We start from the raw sequence: 25263 nt of genomic DNA, 5'->3' as shown, positions 1-25263 counted from the left end.
CTGTCTCTGCTTTGGTTGTGGGAGGAATGGAAAAGAAAAGTCCCCCATGAGAGTTACCAACAATAAGCCTGCATGAAGGTAGGCTTTGGGTTTCAGTTCATACCACCTGTAGGGCCAAGTTGAATGTTCAGTTGAAAATGGTCTTGGATTGGCAGTAATCCCAGCTCCTGGTAGAAGGAAAGGGAAATCTCTCTGGAAGAACACAATAATTTAAACCTAGACCTTAATAAATTCCCACAAATAAAACTGAAGGGCCATGAATCCACGGTAGAGGACTCCTCCCATCCCCAACACATAAAGAAATAAACTATCATGAGCAATCGTTAATTGAAAAAACACACTATAGAGTCAGTTCCACGCAGACTGCAGAGTTTGGAGTGGTCTATTTCAGAATGTAAAATATGTCTGTTTAATATATTTAAAGAAATAAAATGAGCTTTGAGAATATGACAGAGATTTGAAATGAAACCAGATAGAATTTGTAGAAATGAAAATATAATGTTAAGTGGACATTCTTGGAGTTAGACCTTCCTTGATCCTTTAAACAGGATCCTGGCACTTACATCTATTTTCCCTTCATCATTCTGTAGCTTTTTTAAAGCTTTGCACCATCCCTCTAGTGAGAACAACATCAGTTTTTCAAACCAGTCAGAGAAAAGTTGTTATATAGTTTTTCTAGAACAGCACGTTAGCCTCTGAGACCTGGGGCAGAAGGAAGAAAAAGAGATACATTATAATCACACACAACCTACATGTGCAAGAATATTATTTTTTTGCCAATAAGGTGGATTTTTTTCCAACTTTTTTTTGCCCTTCTTATTGCCCTTCTTAGCTTCTGCTCTTTGTTCCTTAGAATGTTAATTCTTATCACCCCAACTTTTTACACTGAACAGTTTATTAATTGGAACACATACTATATTTACTAAATAAGTGTGCTCCCTGATCCATTAAAAAAAATTTTTTTTAAGACAGGGTCTCACTCTGTCACCCAGGCTGGAGTGCAGTGGTGCAATCTTGACTCACCGCAACCCCTGCCCCCTGGGCTCAAGTGATCCTTCCACCTCAGCCCCCCAGATAGCTGGGACTACAGGCACGCACCACCATGCCCAGCTAATTTTTGTATTTTTTGTAGAGGTGAGGTCTCAGTATGTTGCCCAGGTTGGTCTTGAACTCGTGGGCTCAAGCAGTCTGCCTGCCTCGGCCTCCCCAAGTGCTGGGATTACATGAGTGAGCCACTGCATCCAATCAAAGCTGTATTTTAAATGGGAACTCACCTGGAATGGCACAAAGATTCTGTGTCCCAATTTTTGGGTTCAGGAAATCTATTCATCCTTTGCAGATGCTCAAGAATCGTTGTGTAACTGGATTCTCCTGCTGAATTTATATGGGGACCTATGAGCTGCATAGTGGAGTAGTGAAAGCCTTGTATAGACACTGGGGTGGGCAATCTTTCCTCTGTGCTTGAGGCCATAGGACATCCCTTCATATGTTTGTAGTAATTTTCTCTGGAGCTCAAAATGGAAAGCAATGGGCTGATTATTATTTTGACAGTCATAATTTGTGACCAGACTTTAAAAAAACATTGTGGTCAATGATGTTGCACAATTACTTTTTGTCTGTCACATAGACAAAACAAATCCAGATTTAATTCAATGCAAACAAATAAATAAAATGCTCTGCTAAGAGTATAGAGTCAAGCTTTTGATCTAGTGGGAGAGGCTGAGACTGATCGAAAATATAAGGCAGAAATAAATGACGTGAGAGAAATAGAAATAAAGTGCTATATTTGATCAAAATAGAGAACAGTTATAGCAGAGCGATTTGGAAAGGCTTTGTGGAAAATGTGAAATCAGAATTGAGCCTTGAGGAATGAGTAGGGTTTCATTTGGTATAGATGGGGGTGGGTGTTACAGAAAGAAGACACTTTGTGGAAAAGGGCCAGCTTTTGGAAAGCTTGGGCCATTACAGGGAACAGAATTGATCAGTAACATTTATGAATTAATCATAGAAAGTTCTGACTTTTTGCCAATGCCATAAAGATATATGACATTTTAGAAACTTGAATTTTGCTGAACCAAGAACTTGAATCAGGCTTTCTGCAGGGCTCTCGTTTGGGAGTGAATCACTTAGTGAGTGAGTGAGTGCTCCCAGCTGAGGGCCTGGCATCCTCAGCCAGTGCAGCTCTCCCATTCTCAGCTTGGCATGGTGTGGGCCTTAATACTTGTGAACTACTGAAGCTATGTTTCTATGTCTTTTAAAAAAATATCTTCTAGTGGTAGTGATTGAAAAACAGACAGTGGTTCTTATTAGCAACAACAGTGCTTCAGAAATTTGAGTGGAATGCTGAATTTGGTATTGGATCAGATGGGTGACAGGAGTGTGGAATTTTGCAGATGACTCAGGAAGAAACTCGTTTTCACATTGGAGGTCTGCTTTCATCCACTCCGGATGACAGGAAATAGAAGGAAGTAAAATTATAAAAGTAGAGTGAGGCCATGTTGAATAGCAGGCTGTGACTGGTGGATAAAGTTTTCTAAGAAGCTATTTGATTTAATATGAACTAAACTTTAAGAAAAGATATTACTGGCAGGTTGATTATACTTTTACTATCAACAAAGATACATGCTGAAAGTTGTTGTAAGAACTATTCAAAAAAGTGGACGTTCAATAAAATGAAATGATCCACATAATAGACATTATATTCTCAAAGTTTCCATTCTCCCAACTTTGTATCCAACATTAAGATTGTGAATTTTGTTGGATTTTTCTTTAATCCCCTTATCCCTAGGCATTTATTCGTATCTCTAACAAAATTGCAATAATATTTGTGAAAATATAGCTATGGTACACATTAACAACTGCAAATCCATTTACCGTTCTTCCTTACTGATAAAATTCTAGTTACAAATACTGTCTCAGACTCCCTTGTAACTAGGGTGACCACATAAGTTAGTTCTGGCCAGTCAGATAAAAGCGGAAGTCTCCTGATAAAAAGAAAAACCGCTGACATGTGCCTTTTGCCCTTCATCTTTTCCCTTCTTAGTTGGAGCATAGATACACTGCCTGAACATTCAGGAGGCATCTTGAGACCACAAGGGCAGGTCGGAAAGACAGAGGAGGCTAGGGCAGTTGTCCCATCATAAAGCTGTTGCATCACCTCTTATCTGTTTACCTCTGACCAATTTCTTAAGTTGGAAAATAAACCAACCTTGGTTATGCCAGGCAGGTCATTGGGTTTCTTTTATGAAAGCAATCCTAACTGATACAGTAGCCCACTTTTGGGCAGGTATAAAATGGTTAACATTCCTCCTGGCGCACTGGGAGAATTCAGGGAATGAATGAGTTTTGCAAGGGAATTGTGGTGGCACTTTAGTGTGTTTGCCCTGTGGGAAGCGAGTTTGAACCTCAAACTGAAAGTTATGCCATCCACCAGCATTGGCAAACTATAACGCCACTCCACTGCTCAAGTGTATGTGGCACAAAGGGGCAGAACACCGCTGGGGAAAACACTGATCACGAGGAGTGCAGAGTGCTCAGATTAAAGTAGAGCTAAAGCTTCTAGTAAGCACAGACGTTAATTTTGGGGAAAAGGAGTAACTAGTGGCAGGTGTTTTACCGAGTGTGGTAGAGGGAGCAAATCTCTTGAGTAATGCCACTGATGAAGACCTATTATTTAAAGAGAATGCTGAGTATTTGCAGAGTTACAGAAATGGCAGTAAGAATCTCGACATGATGAACTAGCATTCCAGACCAGCACCATCCAACAGAAACACAATGCAGCCACATAAGTAATTTTAAATCTTCTGCTAGTCACATCAAAAAGGCAAAAAGAAGCAGATGAAATTATATTTAACTCACTATAGTCGAACATCATTGTGACATGTAATTAATATAAACATTATTAATTGTATATTATATATATACAATTAATATTTTATATATATATATATTTGAAATCCAGTGTGTTTTGTACACTTTCAACACATCTTGATTTGGACTCAGCCACCTTTCAAGGTCTCCATTGCCCCATGTGGCTAGTGACTATTGACAGGGCAGTTTCAGAGTAGAAAAAGGTGATTTATGTAGTACTCAGATACATTGGTTTATTTTTTTTTTAAAGTAAACATTTCCCCAACATTCTAATTTTCTAGGGGTATAGAAGAAACAGGCATTAGTAAGATTCTAGGAGAGTCTAAAAATAGTGACGAGAGAGGTCCCATAGAAGTGTCTAGCTGTGTGTTTTTAAAGTGAGTCTGACATGGGTTGTTAGATTTGATCTAAAAAATGATGGCCAAGAAATGAAAATTGAAATAAAAGATTTATTGAAACCATATGTGTAATCTTGGAAAAGAAAGAATATGCTCAATTTCACATCTTGGACATACTGAGAAGTAGGAGAAGTGTGTCTTTGTAGAATTATTCACAATGTCTATCTAAAATGATGGAAACTTTCTTGTTTTATTATTTTTCTGTTATAGGCTTTTCTTAACTTGGGAGTGATGAGCGAAGACGAATTTGGGAAGCACAGGGCAGAGTGTCTTACTTCATTCTTATATGCTGCTGAACTTGATGTCGACTCAGTTTGTATTTGATTCCTGAAGTTAGAATATCTCAGAAATCTTTCTTTGGGCAGTATTTGCTAATGTAATTATTATTTATCCCAGTTCATTCCATACATTAAGTATTCTGGAAGGGTGTTTAACTCTTCACATTCTTATTGGCCAACCAGTATCTAATACATGGAATGAGGTTTCAGGCCCTGCCTCCACTGAGGCGCTTCCCACTGGGAAGTACTAGAGAATATTTTTAAAGAGTCTCTGTGGACACACAGCAAGTTTTAGGTTTTTTTGTTTTTGTTTTTGTTTGGTATATCTAGAAACACACTTTGTGAATGTGAAAGGTTCTCTTGTACCCAACTAGAAATAATCGCTGACTGCCTCTGAAGATAATGATGGAGAATTTGTTGAAAGATTTCTCTTTAATTATAAAGTGGCTATGCAAATGTGATTATAGTTTAAATTTATTTTCGTAGTGAAAATAGCTTTTGGGGGCATTCAGGCATTCTAGAAAAATATAAAGAAGAAAAGAAAAATTATGCATACAAGCATAGTTAACACTTGGTCATTATCCTGTCTGAGGTTTTCCCTATTCACACATACCCCAAATGCTTACCTCCCCCCATCCCAACACACAAACACACACACACACACACACACACACAGACAGAGACAGACAGACACCCCTTCCCCCTCCTCCTTTCCTCTCTTCTTCAATCTCCTTCCCTCTCCTCTCCTTCCTTCCTCCTTTTTTTGTCTTTTTACAAACCAGGATCATATTCTACATACATTTTATAGCCTGCTTTTTCACTTAACAATACATTATGGTACTATATGAGTGTGTCTATTGAATGAGGCCTTTCTCTGTTCATTTCTAGTAATGTCCAATATTGTTATTATAAACCATGACAGAGTGAGCATTTGTTTAATTATTGTCTTAGGATATATTCTTAAGTGGAATTGCTGAGAGTGTATGTGTAGAGTTTGGCTGTGTGTTGCCAAATTGTCCTCCAGAGAGGTTGTGTAATTTATTCTTGCACTAAGAATATTCTAGAGTGCTATACCTATAGTGTTAGTATTCTTTTTCTGCCAATCTCAGAGTTTAAAAATGATATAGTTGCTTTAATTTATATTTTTTTGGTTCCTAGTAAATTTGGGCATGTTTTCAGTTGTTTATTGGCAGTTTGTGTTTCTTCTTCAGTGCATTGCCCATTTGTATCTTTTTTCATTTATTTATTTTATTAAGGTATTCTTTTCGTTTTGTATTGGAAAGCTGTCTTTATATATTTAAAACATATACTCTTTGTCACATATGTTACAGATTTTACTACCTCTAAAGTGTTAATTTTATTTACTGTTCTACAATATTGAAAAGTTTTGCAAGGTGCTATTTTTCTATCTTATTTTCATATGGAGTCATTTGTGAGAAATATATGCTGGGTATTGCAGCCTGCTTTTTGTTTCTTGAAGTGATCCATCAAAAGCATTTATATACTTTCATGTATAAGCCCTGCATCATCTCTAGAGTGTGTTTTGAGTAAGTAATGTCAATGAAATCACCATCTAATTATGTTCTTGCTAAAGCGCCTGCTATTACCTTTGAAGTTTGCTGCTAATCTCTTCTTACCTTCATTTCTTAGTATCTAAGGTTTAGATAAGCAGTGACAATTAAAAACATAGAGGAATGTAATTTTTTTTCTTGAGTGAGTCTACTTTTAATATTTGAATTGAATGTTAGCAAGAAGTAGTAAGCTCACTGTTTTAATTTTTATTTATTCTATCTCTACATTGTGTGCAAACACACATGATCAACATCAATGGCCTAAGATTATCCTTCAGAAAATTTTCTTAGCAACTCAAACAATGTCCCGTAGTCAGTGAGCTCCTAACAGTGTATTAAGATTTAAATATCTGTCAAAAAGCAGGAATTTGCATAGTGTGGGAAGTCTACCCATTGTCATACTTCTGCATATGAAAGTAATATGGTAATATTGAATTTGACTGTGAAAAATAGTAACATTAAATTTGTGTCCATAAGAATTTAAAATTATATAGGGGACACAAATAAATATAACTCATGGGAGTATATAAACAATAATTTAAAGGCTTTGAAGGGTAAAGTGTGTAAAGTAGAATGTGATACTTTGGCAAGAAAACTTTATAGGCAGAGTGTGAGTTATCATTTAGAGAGAAGGAGCAGAGTGAGGCAAGCAGAAGAGGAACAGTTGGGTACTGGGTGCCACGGGGTACAGATGGGGATTGGCAGCCATGGAGGGGAGGCTGACAGGGAACACCAAAGGCAATTAAACACCAAAGGCAATGACCAGAAGTGTATTTTGATGTAGAGGTCAAGGACTAATCCCAGGTAGGCAGCTAGTACCTTTTCAAAATGGTGGGCATGGCATGGCTATTGCATGCAGTTTAAGAAAATAGGTGAAATGCTGGCATATGCAAATGTTAGGGAAGTACAACCTACATAAAAGCAAGACAGAGCTCTAAAACCCTATTGTTCTATGATTCCGTTTGCTGGGAAAATGTAAACCCTACTGACAGCACATCTCTGTTACAGATGTATGGGCAGATAAATGGGCTAAGAAAGAGATTATGTGATTGATTATGACCTTTCTGTAGTACCTGACTTACATTAAGTATGTTTTTAATACTTAAAACTAGTTGACTAAAAATGCCTTTAAAAATGAGTCTTTATATATATATATCTTTTTTTTATTTTTTATTTTATTTGTTTATTTATTTTTTTTGAGACGGAGTCTCACTGGCTGGAGTGTAGTGGCGTGATCTCGGCTCACTGCAACCTCCACCTCCCAGGTTTAAGCGATTCTCCTGCCTCAGCCTCCTGAGTAGCTGGGATTAGAGGCACCCACCACCATACCCAGCTGATTTTTGTATTTTTAGTAGAGACGGCGTTCCCCATGTTGGCCAGGCTGGTCTCAAACTCCTTACCTCAAGTGATCCACCTGCCTTCGCCTCCCAAAGTGCTGGGATTACAGGTGTGAGCCACCATGACTGGCCAAAAATGAGTCATAATATAATTCAAACTTTGCACGTAAATATGTATAAAGTCATGAACTTACATAGTGACTGAGGATTTTGCATATATAATTTGAATCTTTTAAAAGTTGACTTTGTTTTATAATGCTTGCTGGTTTTAGCCATCTATTTTAAACCATATGTTCCCTTTAGACAAATTTCATAATTCTTAAAACTTTGATATTCTGATTTCTATGTTCTTGATACTGAGTTAGGGAATTCCTAGTGATAACTCATAGTAAATTAGTAAATGCAATTAGATTTCAAGGTCTCCATGGCTATGATGGTTACATACTAAAATCCATGAATTAGAGTGACCAAAAAAAAAAATAAATCTCTTGGTATCATTTGCAGAGAATAATTATTCCTTTATTTATATAGTGCATCATAGTTTGCAAAGTGCTTGTTACTGCAGTTTTTAAATTTATTTGACAAATAATAGTTGAATATATTTATAGGGTACAATGTGGTCTTTTGATATGTATATACATTGTAGAAAGATTAAATCAAGCTGATTAATATATATCCATCACTTCACTTTCTTATCATTTTTTTTTGTGATGAGAATATTTAAAATCTATTCTTCTATGTTCCTTCAGTTTTTGTTTCATCTTCATGAAAACCTTAGAGGCAGGTGGCATAGCTGTCACTACCTCTATTGTTACAGATAAGGACACCAGACAGGGCTTTGGTGACTTGTCCATAACCCACATCTGACTTCCAGGAGAGTTCTTTAAACACACACAGCCTCTATCACTATTATTTGATTACAACGCCTCAGTTAGATGATACCTGAAAGCAGTTTTCTTGATTTTCTTCTCCTTTGTATATAGTATTCTATTTTGGGCCTTAGCAGAGTTGATATTCAAATACAATATTTGAATGAATTCTTTTACTGAGAAAGGTAGTAATATAGTCCACCTTAAATAGATTGCTAAAATACTTAAATCTTATTCTGGCTGATGTTTTGGAAAAATTGGGTATAGGGACAGGTCAACAACCATGCGTTCAGCTTGATTCCTTCGCAGAGACTTATTGTAGCAGTCAAACACAGTGAATAAGGTGGGCAGACAAATCTTTTAATTGGCCCATGATCATGGAGTGTGCCTCAGTCATTAAATAAATCTGCAAGGGCACAAGAAGTGGTTGCTTCAAATCATTTTTATACTGTTTTTGTGGCTTATATACTTGGCTGTTCAGGAGCTACCAGACCATAAAATCCAGCCACTGAGAGCATTGGAAGTCACGGAGCTCAAAGGTTGATTACGTGGTGTGAAGCTCTATTGTTTTGTGCATGTGTTAAATAATTGCTGTCAGTGCAAGACTGTTAAAAATTCCCGACTAGTAATAACATGAATGCACTTTATGGCTTCAAAAGGAGATAAAAGAAATTTCTTAGTCAGCACTTTGGCGGCATCACAGCTAATGTCAGTTTTGTTATTGTGAGGACTTTACTTTTGGCAGATGCTCTCCCTTCTGGCAGCAGAGCTCTAATTACCATATAAATTAAGCTGGGAAGTGAGCGGAGGGCATGCAACTCAGCCCCTTCTGCCTTGTACCCAGGTTTCCAGGGCTGCAGTGCCAGGCAGGCGTAGCGTGGGCTGACGCCATGGAGAGGGCTCCACTCCCCTTCTTCCCTTTCTTCCCATTCAGATCCATTAGAGGGACATTAAGCGGCTTAGCTGCTGTGCAAACACAAAGATCATTCTTTTTTCTTCTTCTTTTCTTTCTTTCTTTCTTTCTTTTTTTTTTAAACCTAGGGTCTTCTCTCTAATAGCATTCCAGGAATTAGCCTAATCCATCCTGCTTTAATTCATAGGCACTAATTATATTTCAGCATACATTCTTACACACTAAATTATAAGTATCCTTACTTTAATCAGTTGTAACTGGTCCTTAAATTGAGGGTTTAGTACTCTCCTTTTATCGGATAACAGGCTTTGCTGTGTTATGTGATGGGATTAAACTGTTTATTTAGGATGTAGAATTGAAGACGTGGATGATGTGTTATTTTTTTTCCTAAAGCGCTCTGTATTTTCTTCAGCCAGAGTGTATTTCAGAACTTCATAATGACCTTTTATAATTTGTAAAATGGTGTCTAATGTTTAGGTCCTTTTGGGATGTGAACTGACAAGCACAATTTGTAGAAACATAATTATAATGCAGGTGAATAATCGTTTATAGTTGCAAAGCATTTCACACATAAGCTATTCTGTTTGGTATTTAAGTAGCCCTCCAGGTGGGTAACTGAAGGATTCTTGTGAGGTGGTCACTGAAGGCCACGTAGTTGGTAGTGCAGCTGGTGTGGCGTACAATTCTCATCTCCCTCTGGGGGTTCTTTCCTTCCACCTCACACTGCTTATTGACTGGGGTTCCCCCTACATTACAAAGCACCTAATAAGATGATCTTTTCCTATCAGCATTTAAAATTCTTTTTTTCGACTTTGTAGAAAATAATCGTTTTGCAGCACTTAAAGAGAATCACTTGCGGGCATTCTGTAAAATTTTACATTTTACTGACAGCACAAAACAGGAAATTGTTTTTTCTTTTTGGTGAGTAATTGCCAGTCTAGCTTTTAAAATTCTCTATCTATCACTCGCTCTCTATCTATCTATCTATCTATCTACCCCCTTACAGGGCTTTAAGCCTCTTGAAAGAAGTATAAAGAAGATAGACTGATGACTGCCCCCCGGTAACTGGCACTTCAGAGAGGGTGAGAGAATTCACAGATAATTCTCTTTTCTGAGCTAGGAAGGAGTCACATTAGTTGAGAGACTTCATCACTTTCAGTCCAGTACTTCCCCAGCCCCATGAAAAAAAGTGTACCCATCAAACAATCCCCTTCTGCCATCTTTATCTTATCAGGATCTCTCTTCTTTAATAGATGAGACTCTTTGGAAAGGACTTTAATTGGCTGACGTCACAGACTCATCCCGGAACCTAACTTCTTGAAGAAGAACATTCTGCCTTAGTTTCAGGCAGGCCCACTGGGTCACTGTACACTGTCCAGAGGTGACTGGCTGAGGGAAAGAAGTGGCTGAAATCTGCTGTGTTCCATTTGATGAATGGTGCTTGCTGGCACACTGCTTCTTCTTACACAGGAGGCTCCAGTCACTGGCCAAGCCTTGCAGTGGGGCGACTTTCTTCTGGGGCCACTGCCCTGTTGCTGGCACTCAGAACAGGAGCAGTTGCGTCCCCATCTACTTAGTCACTAAAGACAGACACTTCACTTCTTTTTTTCTTTTCTTTTCTAAATTGTGAGGAATGTCCAGGCGCTTGCTCTTTAGGTGGACATGGAAAGTCACCCTTCCCCAAAGACTGGACTTAACCCTATTAATTATGCAAATATAGTGCAAATGAGTAACCATGATTCTGGGAGAAGAGTGACAGGAAATTGGTGGCGAGACAAAGTCTCACAGTGCTGATTGCCTGTATAAGGGCCAAGGAGCTTCCTGGAGGAAAGGCAGTCCAACTCTAGCTCCTTTCTCTTTTTTGGCTCAGTTTTACTCGAACCTCTCTGATGGATTGATGTTGCCCCAGCAGAGGTCCCTTGGAAAGAAAGGACTCCAAGGGGCCCAAAGGGAAACTCACTATGGAGAAAGGAGAATGTTGAACTGGCTAGCATTAGGGCCTTTCTAGGCTCATGAAGGAGGGCTTGTGGCTGAGCCTGGGTTTCTGGCACAGTATCGATCCTTTGACAGTGTATATGAGTTAAGGTAAAGCAGCAGTCCCCTGGGATCCCAAGTGTGAGGCATCACAGTTGTCTTTGCAGGGATCTGGAACACCAGGGTTTGTGGCAGCAATGGACAAAAGTAACAACTCTATGGTTTTACCAGGAGCTGCAGCAGCTAGAAATGTGGACTCATCTTGGACTCATCAGGCTTTCTATTCTGTTTCGACCTGGTATTTGCAACCAGGACAGACCTCAGCATTTTTCAACAATTTGGGGTAGGGCTGTGGAGCAGCTTCAGGAGGGAGATACTGGAATTGCTGCTAATAACATAGACTAATGGGGTCTCAAAACCAATGAACTTGGAAAAGAAGAGATTGGACTATATTTTTACCCCACAGTTATGAAGGGAGTCATATAAGTGTATTCTTCCTCCTTAATGTCTTTCAAATCCTTTATCTCTGTCTTACCACATTAACTGCTCCTTCTGCAACTAGTCTCCTCAGTCCATTTCCACACTGCTGCAAGAATGATCTTTCCAGAATGCAAATATGATATGTCACTCCCCTGATTAACATCCTATAATGGCCCTGTAACCATTTAAGATGAATCCAGATTCCCTGGCTGGCTGTACGCTTTTCAGTCTCATCTCTCGCCATAGCTCCCAGTCCACCCAGCGTGCCCACCACTGTGAACTACTTGCTGTTCCCTAACATACAAACCTTCTTTATGCCACTGAATCTTTGCACATGTTATTCTTCCCTGTTTTTCACTTTCTCATTCTTAAAGGCTTATTCAAATATCTTCCCCTTTATGGTAGAAAAACTCCACTCCATATCATCTGAATCCCAACATTAAAGCCTAATACATGGGTACTGACCTTCTACCTAAAAGGCTGGTTTTGAATGAGTGATTTTCAGCATGAGAAATGAATGACTCAAGAAAAGCCGTATCAGAAGAAGAAAGGTAGAAAATGATAATGGACTCAAATGATTCTCCATTTGCTTCTAACATTTTCTTTTTGAGGACTTCAGTGATTTATGCCATTTGTGTGGGCATTTAGATAACTAATCTTACTATTATTATAAATACAGTAATTTGATTAAGTATGTGTGATATTGTGATATAATAAGACATACATATTTAGTCTTTGTCCCCAGTTCCTGGCACAGAATTCCTAAAACCTTTGTAATATCCTGAGTGAGAGGGGTGATAGGAGCAACTTTTGTTATAATAGTTGGTCTTGGTCTTCGGTTCCTGACACAAGACTTTCTAAGACCCTTGGACTCTCTGGAGTGAAAAGAGTGTCTTGTTTGCTAATGAGATGACTGGTGACTGGAGGCTCCTAGATAATTTCAGGATGAAGGCTGGTCACTGGAAAGACCAAAGCATGATTAGAAGGTTGGAACTTTCAGTCCACCCTAGATGTCCAGGGAGGGGAGAGGGTCTGGAGATTAAGCTCATCACCAATGACCAAAGAATTAATCAATCATGCCTATATAATGAAGCTTTCATAAACACCCCTAAATCATGGGTTTTGGAGAGCTTTTGGGTTGGTATACATGTAGAGGTGCTGGGAGGGTGGGGTGCACAGAGAGGACAATGACATTCTGTGCTCCTTCCACGTACATCTCCCTATGCATCTCTTCTGTTTGGCTGTTCCTCAGTAGTATCCTTTATAGTAAAGCAGTAATAGTAAGTTAACTATTTTCCTGAGTTCTGGGAGTCATTCTAGTTGTTGAACCTGAAGAGTGGATCATGGGAACCTCTGATTTATAATTAGTCAGTCAGAGAGTCCAGGTCAGAGAGGCCTGGGATGTATCTACCTGACATCTTCATATGTCAAATAACTCATCCAAACTAGTTAACGCCACTGAAAATTCTTGGTGAAACAGACCTCTAGAAAATACACTTCCCCAATTTTAAATTGTTCTTAGTAATTCACTAAAATTTAGCCTATGAAAATTTTTCCAGTGGTGGGCTCTACTTAGCAGGCACAAAACTGGAGAAGGACACCACCTCACCCACAGGTGTTAGGCAAAGAGATTGGGTGCTGGGTCAGAGCCACATGAAGCAGGGTTTTAGAGGGCATAGGCCTGTATATATTTGGACACTCAACGTGGAACAGGGCTGTGCTTCTGCATAGGACTTAGAATCTGGAATAGAAATAGATATTTTTCTCTGCAGTCCTATACCTTTGCTACCCAGTTTTAAAAGTTTGTGGCTTTCTAGAAATCATAGTACAGATGGTCCCTGATTTATTATGGTCAATTTAATGATTTTTCAACTTTATGATGGTGCAAAAGCCATATGCATTCAGCAGAAACCTTAACTCGAATACCTATACCAACATTCTTCTTTTCACTTTAGGTACAGCTTTCAAGAAATTACATGAGATATTCAACACTTGATTATAAAATAGGCTTTGTGTTAGATGACTTTTCCCAACTGTAGGCTAATATAAGTGTTCTGAGCATGTTTAAGGTAGGCTGGACTAAACTATGATGTTCAGTAGGTTAGGTGTATTAAGTAAATGGATTTTTGGCTTACTGTATTTTCAACTTACAATGGGTTTATCAGGATGTAAGCCCATTGTAAGTTGAGGAGCATCTGTATTCTGATCATTGTCATCTCCCTGAAGTTGTGGTTTCTTTTAGGTGTGTATTTTGTGAATGCATACGATTGCATTGACTGGTCTGATTTTGTCAGCAGTGACTAGTCTGTCTACTTCTACTTTGTATTCAGAGACATTACCTATAAGCAGAGTTGGTAGCTTCCTACCAATATAGTTCCATGGATGCTTGGCAGGCCCCTTAGCCTAATAATATGCCTCTCTTCTGATTCCTAGTGCTTGAAGTTCTTTGGCTTGGTTTGGTTCCAAATTTTGGGAGTTAGAGATTCCTTTAAGAATCTCATTGAGGCTGTGAACCTCTTTCCTGGAAAAATGCTCATATAGATGTACATAAAAATGTGTTCTTGAACTCTAAAATTAAGAACTCCTGTGTTAGGTAGAGGTAAAGCCTTTCCACAATTAGAGAAGAGGCTTAAAATGTAAATCAGGCAAGGCAAGAGGATACATTCATTAAACAAGCATTGATTAAGGGCTTACTGTTTACAAACACCATGGGTAGGTTTTGGGCATACAGATTAAGACCTGGTCTTCTTTCTTGACAAACTTTTAGCTTGGTAGAGGAGGCCCTCATGTAGACAGAGAGTTACAATGTGAGGTATTCAGGCCTGAAAAAGAGGTGGATACAAAGTGCCAGGGAACCAGATGGGAGGTAGGGACCAACTCTGCAAGTGACTGGCTCATGTTTACCTTAGAATAGAAATGGCTGATTCTAGACGCTTGCCTCAGTCAGTTTAGAAAGGTGAAAGCCGGGTGCGGTGGCTCACGCCTGTAATCCGAAGACTTTGGGAGGCCAAGGCAGGTGGATCACCTGAGGGCAGGAGTTTGAGACCAGCCTGGCCAACATGGTGAAACCCCATTTCTACTAAAAATACAAAATTAGCTGGGTGTGGTGGCGCATGCCTGTAATCTCAGCTACCTGGGAGGCTGAAGCAGGAGAATTGCTTGAACCCAGGAGGCAGAGGTTGCACTGAGCCAAGATCACGCTATTGCACTCCCACTCCAGCCTGGGCAACAAGAGCAAAACTCTGTCTCAAAAAAAAAAAAAAAAAAAAAAAAAAAAAAAAAAAGAAAAGAAAAGAAAGAAAGAAAGAAAGGTGAAAGGGCATTGGGTGTCAAAAGCAGGAGTGTTATTGAGTAAGAGGCTGCAATGCAGGGAAGGACACAGATTGGAGAGAAAAGGAGAGATTGAGATTGCCAAGGAGAAACCTCACATTTAAAAGGTTTACTTGGGACCCAGCCATTTGTAGCTACCTGAAACTGGGATGATATTTTGCAAATAGATACAGACAAGTAGGCAGAACTGTCTGCCCCATTCTCCTGCCAACAACAAACAAAACATAAAACATAATTCCAAATAAGGGAAATGCCCATTACTCAGACTTTCCCTTTGAATCTAATAATGTCACCCAAGTCTTGAGGAATTTGCTAATTGTTTGTAGATCCTACAAGGTCATAATCTAGACCTGTTTTAAAAAATCTTTTAAAACTTCCATATATTTATTTGAAAGGGATGAAGAAATGATATACATTCTACCCAGTCTGCAGGATTACTTGACACTTGCCGTCATAGGCTGGGACTCAAGAAGTATTAGAGGCCACCATTTGTTTTTTCAGTTAGTCACAGCCTTTGCTCACAGGGCTTTTGAAATTATTTTAATTCAGTTACACATATAGTTGAAGCTACAAATTTATCTCAGTTCTACATTGTAATACTGGAACAATGCATTGCCAAGGGGCGATAAAGTCAGAATACCAATTTATATTGACAGTTTGGTGAGATATTCTTCTGTGATTATACACCAAAGCCTTAGATGTAGAAATTAATGGGAAAAGTTTTTAATTGAAAATGTATTTTCTCATTTTTTAAATTTATTTTTTGTTAAAGTGAGGCACCTGGGTTTGAATTTTATACTGCTAATACTTTGGGAAGGCCATAGTAGAGGTGGAAATATGGTTTTGAGATGAAGCAGTGTGAAGGTGCCACCTAGTGGTCACATAATCATGTCTGTGTTCTCTTTCTTGCCAGTGGAAATTGGGTACCCGTGGTGGGTTTCCTAGAGAATCCCCTTATAGGTGGTGAATTCGGTTAGCCTATTGCTGTCCTTGATAGGATAAAGTTTTTACTTTTACTTTGTGGTCACTGAAATTATCATCCTCCAAATTTGTTATTTGAAATTAGTTTTGTTAACTGGACAGCTCTTGTTACCCTTTTTGCTAATATTTTTAGCTAATTATGTCAGCAAAAACTTGGGTTAAATGTAAAAATTATAGTGTAGTCATAGTTTCCCATTCCATTGAAATGGTCTGACATGTAATGTACAGAGAACATGCAGAATGTCTGGAGTGTATCGTGGGACACAGCTAAAGCCTGGGTGATGGCCAGCTGCTGTGAGGTTTCATTGAAGGCCTTTCTTATTGTTTTGGGATTAATCTCTCTTTAGTAGAATGCTGTAGAAGAAAAAAGATCAATAGAAAAACTCATCTTTTGTATAAAAATTTTTTTTTCAGATGAGATGTGTTCAGTAAGCACATACCTCATTAGAGAGATGGCGATGGATGGCTGACTACAGTCATTTCTTTTCTTTACCCTTAAAGCACATGTAACCCAGAATTGAAACATATACTTGTATTGAGGTTTTCCAAAACAATTAGTGATAGAGATCTTAAGAAGGACCAGAATTCCTGGAGGGTGTTGTATGTTTTGTTTTCTCAGTGCAAGACATCTTTGAGGTTTCCTTTGCCATCAAAGGCTTTCTATGTGTGTTTGTTGGGGATGGCGGGGGGATTTATAGGAAAGGACTTTCACTGAGATATAAAATAATTTTCCCCAGGAGGATTTTTACTTTGCTAGTCTTGTTTTGGTATCTATTTTGGGCAATATTTACATTAAAAACTTAACATCTGGTAAGTACTAACATTTTATCTTTATCACACATGAACAATTTTTTTTTGTCATGGAAATCCTCATGGTGGAATTAACTAAAACATTATAGAAAGTTCAGGAGGGCTCTTCAGAACAACACAAACTTTAACTAAAAACTTTCCCTAAAGATGCTCTTGGAATTTGCAAATGCAGCCCAGATAGCACACCAGTCATTTAGATTTTAAAGTGTGTGCTGCATACCCAACCTTGTCCTAGGTGGACATTGCTGAGAAAAATACACAAAAATAGTGTGATTTGTAGGAGTCTGGGTTCTCAATGTCCTCAGAAGAGGCAGTACTGAGGCAAGTACGGAGCCAGATTGCCTGTGTTTGAGTCCCTGCTCTGCCCTGGACTAGCCATGTGACCTTGGAGAAGTTACTTGACCCTCTATGCCCCAGTTTCTTCATCTGGGAGAGGGGATACTAATAACTTGCTTTGCAGGGTTGAGTGGAAAGCACTTAGAACAGTGTCAGGATATATGGCAGGAACTCCATCAATACATGTCAGCTATTTCCATCCTCACCACATGGTAAAAGCCCAGGCACCACACACAGGAGGACAGTTTAACACTGTATTTGATTAAGAAATGTTAAGGCCACTTACTAGAGGAGTTCATAAAAGAGAAAGCAGTGTAGGCTGGGGTATTTAGGAAAAGACATTCTATTTTAGGATTTGACATTCTAAAATAAAATTTATTTTTAAAGCAGCTTTCTCTATTTGGTTTTCAATTAAGGAGATCAATTCATTAGGATTCTTGGTGCTATTTCCTTCTATAGGGTTAAGGAAAAAGAGTAAGGTTTCCCTTGGTGCGTCATTCACTTTTTATTCATTGAACAGCTATTTATGGACTATGTGCTCTATGCCAAGCATTGAGTTTGAGTGAGCGAATGAGACAGGCAGGAATCACAGCTGTAGTGTCTGTTCTCCAGCCTTTTAATAATGTTCCCCATGTGCCTCAGTGACCTTTCCAGATTCCTTATATTTGGTTTATTTTAAATTTTATTTTTAAAAACTGTTTATGATGAAAAATTTCAGACACACATGTGTCTGTTCCTTTGCCAATACCACACTGTCTTTATTGCTGTTGCTTTATATTAAATTTTAAAATCAGCTTATATGATTTTTCCAATCTTATTTTTCCTTTATCAAAATTGTTTTGGTTATTCCAGTTCTTCTGTCTTTTCATATAAATTTTAGAATCAGCTTGTCTGTACCTACAGAAAATCATGCTGGGATTTTTATTGGGATTGCATAAATTTATAGATAAGTTTGGTGAGAACAGATGGCTTTATTATGCCGAATTGTCCAATTCATCAACATGGTATGCCTCTGTATTTATTTAGTCTTCTTTCATTTCTTTCAGCAGCATTTTGTCATCTTCAGCATGTAGATCCTGTATGTGCTTTTTGAGACCTGTACTTAAGTATAAATTGTAACACTGTAAGTGGTATTTTTTCTTGGTTTCTAATATGTGTGTTTTTTCTTTTGGTTTCTATGTATACAAGAAGTGTATATATAGAAAAATGGTTAATTTTTGTGTTGAACTTTATCCTGTGAACTTGCTAAAATGACTTATTAGTTCTAGAAATTATTTTCCCCTTGATTCCTTGGGATTTTCTCCATAGCCAGTCATGTTGTCTGTGAATAGGAACAACTTAATTTATTTCAAATCTGCATGCCTTTTATTTCTTTTCCTTGAGTTTTTTTCTTGCATTGGCTAGAACTTCTAGTACAATGTCAAGTAGGTGTGGTGGGAGTGGACATTTTTGCCTTGTTTCTGGTCTTAGGGGGAAAGCATTCAATCTTTCACCATTAAGTATTATGTTAGACGTAGGTGTTATCAGAATGAAGAAGGTCCCTTCTATTCCTAATTTGCTGAGAGTTTTTTTTTTTAAATCATGAATGTATGTTGAATTTTGTCAAATGCTTTTCTGCATTGATTGATGATGACTGTTTTTCCTTTTAATCTGATAATCTGGTGGATTACATCGGTTGTTTTTTGAATACTCATCCAGTCTTGCATTCCCATGACAAAGCCCACTTGGTCATGGTTTGTATCAAGTTTTGAAGTTCCAGCTGGAAATCTCTAATAAGGGACCAGCCAGCAGAGAACAAGTAGGCTTGTGTTTGGACCAGTGTTTTGGAAACAGTTGGCTCACTGGGCTAGTGACCACCCTGTTAACTTCTGCTGATCTGTTTTCCAAGAACCCACCTGGTACCAACATGCCTTTACTGCCAGTGTATTTTGTTTCCACCCTTCTTTTGACTTATATTTATTGTTATTCTCTTTCCCTTTCTGTACTGGACCAGGAACTTCCATCAACTGGAATCATCTCTGGGCATCTTCGTCTTCCATTTGTGTTTTAATTTATAGCAAGAGAGTTTGGGAATAATCGTATTTTAAGAAACCAACATTTATTTAAATATAAACACATGTGATTAGAGTATTAAAATTTAAATGCTATTAAAAGTTTTTGCAATTTTTGTCATTTCATGAGGCAAGAAAAGAAAATATATGGGTGTCTTGTTATATGTAGTCTTCTAAGATCTGACTTTAAATTGCAATTTATTTTGGAAGGTAGTGGAAACAAACCAGAAAGTAATGTAGATGTTTGCTTGTGGTTAACATAATTTGCCTGCCTCCTCAGAGGCTAAATTCCAAGGAATTTTGTTTTCTGTATTCTTAAGTCTAGAGACACAATGGTCCAGAGATCCCTGTGAAAGGGAGCCCTCATCTGGGGAGCCCCAGCTTGCACAGTCACCCCCTCACCCCTTCCTGGGGAGCAGTGAGAATGCCATGGGCTGTGCCTGCACTGAGAATGCTGCTTTTCTGTGAAAACACAGTCAAGTGCACATGATAGGTTTTAGTTCCCAAGCAGTGTTAAAAGCAAATGTGTGGGGTTTTATATTTCCAGCTGCTTTTTTTTTTCCAAAGTAAAATATGTAGGTTTTGGTTTGCAGCAGGCCACATTTCTTCTAATAAAAACAGTTAGAACAAAATGTGTTTTATAAGCATATAAAAATGTCAGACCATAATGATTTTAGTGTTGCATATTTAAAAATGGTCAGTAATATTTAAGACATTAGTATCTGCAAAGAAAGTGAATTATGGAAAGTAAATTACAGTATATCATTTGTATAAAGGAGAAGGTGGTTGGAAACTTGTCCAGGAACTATATTGAGACCATTTTATTTGCATTTCTATATAATATGCATGCCTTTCAGCTTTCAGTTAAATTTTGGTCCCCAAATTATTAAACTTTTATACTTGCAACTGGGCCCCAACATTTAAAAAAAATCCTGTTTGTGTTTGGACACACAATTCATTTTTTGAAAAAGCACCTTCATTCTGTGGACTCATTAGAGAAAGCATCTCAGTAGGTCCTGGTGCCAAAATCAGTTGTGCTTCCTTCTGAACCATTCACTTATTATTATCTGATGGACACTCTGAGCTCCTTTTTGCCTTGTCTGCTAGGAAGCTTAGAAAAAAAATTCAGGGTATCTGTAACAAGGCTACAGAACCTGAGCCCATGTGTTTTTCACACTGACTGTACATCTGGAATCATTTTCATCTTATTTCTTTCACCTTTACTTTCCTTTTTGCTTTCAATTTTTTTCACTTAACTCTCCTTCTGTGTTATACTGTAGTTGTTGTTATAAGCTGCTTTAAATCCATATTGGAATAATATAGTTGGAAATAGATTTTTAAAAATTGGTATGTTTCTTTTATTATTTTATCTCTATAATTACATTTCTCTAGCACTTTGACACTTTTAATCATAACTTACAATTGCATTCTCATAAAAAATAAAATTCCAAGCAGGAAAATTTCTGATACCCATTATGACATGTTTTAAAAAATCTTTATTGTCTCTTTAGATGATAAAAGTAATACTGGATGATTATAAAAATTTCAAACCTTATAAAAATATATAATGTAGAAAATAAAGGTCCTCTATAATCTCCTCCTGCTGAAAAAAAACAAAAAACAAAAAACCAAAGCCAAAAAACTATAAACCTTTTGGCGTATAACTTTATGGCATGACTTTAAGTTGCATTGTATTGGAGTGGCAGTGGGAATGATTTGTTTTTCCCCTGTGAATCTTGGCTGTATAACTCTTTCTTCATTTCTGTGCTGTGATGCGATTTTTTTTTTTCTTCTTCACAGTCCTGAAGATATGCCAGTTAAATCTGGGGGACATAAAACTCAACGTTCTTGGAATGCTTTGTAGAAGGGGATTGTGGCTGGTCTCCATCCCAGGCAAATGGAATTTATTGTGTATGTGGCTGTGGCTCACAGCCTGACCATGGCATCAGCATCAGATAGGCCTATGTTCAGGCCCTAGTAGCTGAATGACTCTGAGAAAGTTATCTTTTCTCCATAAGGCCTGGCTTTCTGAGGGTAGGAATAATTGCTTGAAACTGTTACTGTCTTGAGCAAATGAGAGAGTTTATATAAAGCACTTAGCACAGTGTCTGGTATGTAGTAAATGCCAAATAAATGTTAGCTATTGTATTATTTTGACTAATAATTGTTATTTATAGAGAAAACTCAAGTAATCATGGTACAAACAAGATAGATATTTATTTCCCTACTATCTACATGGCTAGAATGAAGGTCCAGGCCTGACTGTGGTTCTACAGTTACCAAGGACCCAGGCTCCTTGTACCTTGATGCTCATGTATCTACTATTTCATGGCCTAAGATGGCTCTGACCATTTCAATCAGATTCTAACTAGGGCAAAGATCATGACTGAGAAGTTGTGCGTAATATGTATACTCACATCCCTTTGGCCAAATCTTAGTCATATGACCATACACAGCAGCAAGGGAGGCTGGGAAATGAGTCTTGAGTTAAGTGACTGTATGGGCAACTAGAAATTATGATACCATGTCAAAAGAAAACAGACATTGGGAGGCAACTCACAGTCCCTGCCACCCCATCTATAGCATTGTCTGTCAGATGCTCTGAATAAATACACTCTAAGAACTGGTTCCTGCTCTATTATCTATGCATTTATCAGATACTTTTGTAAACTTGTTTATATTCTCATCTTTTGTTAGTTTTTGAGATAGTGATTGCTAGATGTTTATTAATAGAATCTTTTTTTCTTACATTATTATTATTATTTTTGAGACAGAGTCTTGCTATGTTTTAAGATCTCCCCACGGTCTAGAATTTCAGGCCTATTCTTTGCATTTCCCCAGTTCTATCACTGGCATGTTTTAAGAGGTGCACTTTCTTCACTGAAATTAGTTAAGTACTGTGGGAGCTTGCTCAAGAGTTCACTACTTCAGATTAACGTTGTATAGACTTCAGTTACGTGGTTATAAACGTTCAAATGAATGCTAAGTTTCAGACCTGAAAAAGCTGAAGGTTTATAATCTATAAATAATATATTTGGTACCTTGTGGCTATTTCAAATAGTAATGTTAAAATTTGCATCTGTGACAAGTGGAAAATTATGTAGCTAGGGAGATGCCTGTGATGACGTTGTTTGTGATAATGTTGTTTTCCCCCCTTAATCAATTAATACTTTTTTTTGCATTGAATAATCATTAAAATGCTTTAGCATAAATATTCCTGTCAGTAACTGCAATATTCTTGCATATAGTAGTAAATTCTCCTGTTTGATCAGGTTATCTTTACATGAGGATTTTTGTTTTTTGTTTTATTTTGTTTTCAGAGACAGGGTTTCATTCTGCTGCCCAGGCCAGAGTGCAGTGGCCTGATCATAGCTCACTGTAACCTCAAGCTCCTTGGCTCAAATGATCTTCCCACCTCAGCCTCCCAAAATGCTGGGATGACAGGCGCGAGCCACCATGCCTGGCCCAGAACTCTTATTTTTAAGTTAGATTCCAAGGTTGTCTCGGCTGAATAGTAGCTGAGCCTATGACCAGAATTTGGGTATTCTCTTCCCCTGTCAGTTTGTCGGGGCAACAGGTCAGACAAATGCACAAGGCCTTACAATATTTGTCCTGATGTCTTTGGCTTGTAAAGCTAGATTTTAAGATATTCAGGGTTCCTTATTCCTTAGCCGTTAGCGTTTTTGGACTTCTTGGCTACTGTAATAATTATTCTGAACCATTCTCCATCTTTCTTGAAAGTTTAATATAGGTTATCTGAGAATAGAACTTCCTAAGAATTCATAAAAGGCAAATTTAGCTTGTTTTAATTAACAAAGAGAAAAACTGATTCAAAGACACTAAACAGCTTAGTAAACTCTGCTGAAGAATGAACCTGTGTATATGGATAGCTGAACACCCAGACAAGATCCATTCTTTTCAATTCTGTTTTGAGACCTTTGTAGTAGGGACTTTCCCTGGATTAAAGAAAAAAGATAACAACAATAACAAAGAATTAAAAAACCTAAAAACCTTTTGCTGGCCTATCAGTGAATCAATTCTCCACTGTTTAATTTTAGTAGCTTTTGTGGTTTGGTTTGTACGGACTATACAGGGAAGCAGACTCAGGCTATGTGATTTCAGATTGTTTTCCAATAGGGATGGAATGTTTTCATCAGATGAGCCCAGAATTCTGATACAGTTATTGACTTTAGGGAGTGATAACATAAAACAGCATTAAAAAAGGAAAATACCATACCCTTGTTAAGAATTAGTAGTAGGATTTTATTTTTAGAAAGTAAAATTTGGAAACAACTGTATTTGTTTTCTAGTGTATATTATTTTAAAATATTTTAGAATATTTTTGTAAGGTATGTTTCCCGATTACATTACTCTAAATACGAATGTTTTTATATTTCCAATAAAATATTCACTAATATTTACCTTTCCAATGAGATATTTTACTTGCATGACTATTTTTAAAGTATGTGCTCATTTTGGTGGAGTTGCTCTTGTGGTGGTTAAACCATATTTGTGTATTTTCCTTTTCCTTATGAAGGTCTCATTTCTGAATTATAAGACTAAATACAAATGCTTTTTTGTGGTTGTCGGATAGTTTCTAGATAGAGCACATACGCAAATGGAGTATGTTTATTAATTAAAATTATTTATATTTCATTTTTAATAAAATTTTAGTTACTTTTGTAAATTTTAAAGTATATCAACTAAGTTCTATTTATTTGCAAAATATGTTAACAATTTGGTGTATTTTCACACTTTTTCCTACAGATATAAATATACTCATGCATATGTATATAATACATTAGAATCTAGGTGTATATATGTATTAAATATACTGGACATATTATGTTACATTATGAAAATTTTCCTTGTCAATAATTATACTTCGTAAACAGACTTTTTTTTTTTTTGAGACGAATTCTCGCTCTGTCACTAGGCTGTAGTGCAGTGGTGCGATCTTGGCTCACGGCAACCTCCAACTCCCTGGTTCAAGTGATTCTCCTGCCTCAGCCTCCCGAGTAACTGGGACTACAGGCATACACCACCACACCCAGCCAATTTTTGTATTTTTAGTAGAGACGGGGTTTCACCATGTTGGCCAGGATGGTCTCCATCTCTTGACCTCGTGATCTGCCTGCCTCGGCCTCCCAAAGTGCTGGGCCACCACGCCTGGTCGTAAACACACTTTTAAATAACTGCCTAGTACTACGTTCCTTGTGTGATTTATGACATTTTATAATTTCTCTGTGATTGAACATTTAGATTTTGTGCTATTAGATATAATACTCTAACAAACATCCTGTATATGTGTCTTTGTGTCTCTGGTTATTTCCTTCAGATAAATTCCTAGGGGTAGAAATACTGGTTTAAAGGGGTGTGAAAATAATTTAAAAAGTGCTTGGTATATAACACCAAGTTCATTCATTCAGTCAAAAAATATTTTCTAAGCACCAAAATTGAATCACACCCTTGGGATACAACAAGGAATAAGACAGTCCCTGTTCTTAACTCACAGCCCAGTTGGGAGGACAGAAACATATATGGGGAAGCTCAAGCCTGTTCTCTCCAGAAAGCTCATATGAATTCATATGTCACCAACATTGTCAATACATGCAAGTGGTTTTGGAATGTGTATGTTTGTTCTTTTGAAATCTACTGATTTCATCATGGAATACTTTTCTGAAAAGAAAAATATTTTTATTTTGGTTATTGCATTTAATGAATCACATACTTAATGGTTTTTGACATTATTGATCCAAAAAACCTAATTCATTTCGATATCCTTATTTCTGTAACAAGGAATTTGTCTACCTTTGTACCATATTCTCATTTCCATAGTTTTATGGGGGCTTCCTTAACTGCCCTCTCCTAGTGTCTTGATACTTTCTGCCACTCACAAATAGAACACTACTCTGACACTTGCAACAGTTAATTAAGAACTCAACTCATATTGTTTAAAACTATCTTACCACTATTTTGTTCTTTATCAAAGGCAGAAAAGACACTAATTTTATGCGTATTCTTTATCGGTGTGGATAAGTCATGTAAGAATGGAATCTAAATAC

The 25263-nt window shown here is 37.5% G+C and overlaps 1 protein-coding gene across 10 annotated transcripts in view; it reads left to right on the top strand.

The window, feature by feature from the left end:
- Positions 1-25263, top strand: part of FSIP1 (fibrous sheath interacting protein 1) — a 190927-nt gene that overhangs the window by 83206 nt on the left and 82458 nt on the right. Inside the window, exon 12 of one of the 10 annotated variants that reach the window (XM_055098841.2) lies at positions 4479-6232. The exons of 8 other annotated variants lie outside the window; for them this stretch is intronic. In XM_055098841.2, coding sequence (XP_054954816.2) covers positions 4479-4592 — 114 coding nt within the window. In that variant the 3' untranslated portion in view covers positions 4593-6232. Of the gene's footprint in view, positions 1-4478; positions 6233-25263 lie in introns of those variants that run through there. One more of the 10 variants, XM_055098842.2, reaches the window with a different exon arrangement.

The sequence above is a fragment of the Pan paniscus genome, chromosome 16 (genome assembly GCF_029289425.2).
Source record: "Pan paniscus chromosome 16, NHGRI_mPanPan1-v2.0_pri, whole genome shotgun sequence".
NCBI classification, from domain to species: Eukaryota; Metazoa; Chordata; class Mammalia; order Primates; family Hominidae; genus Pan; species Pan paniscus.
This window is presented reverse-complemented; position numbering and strand designations above follow the sequence as displayed.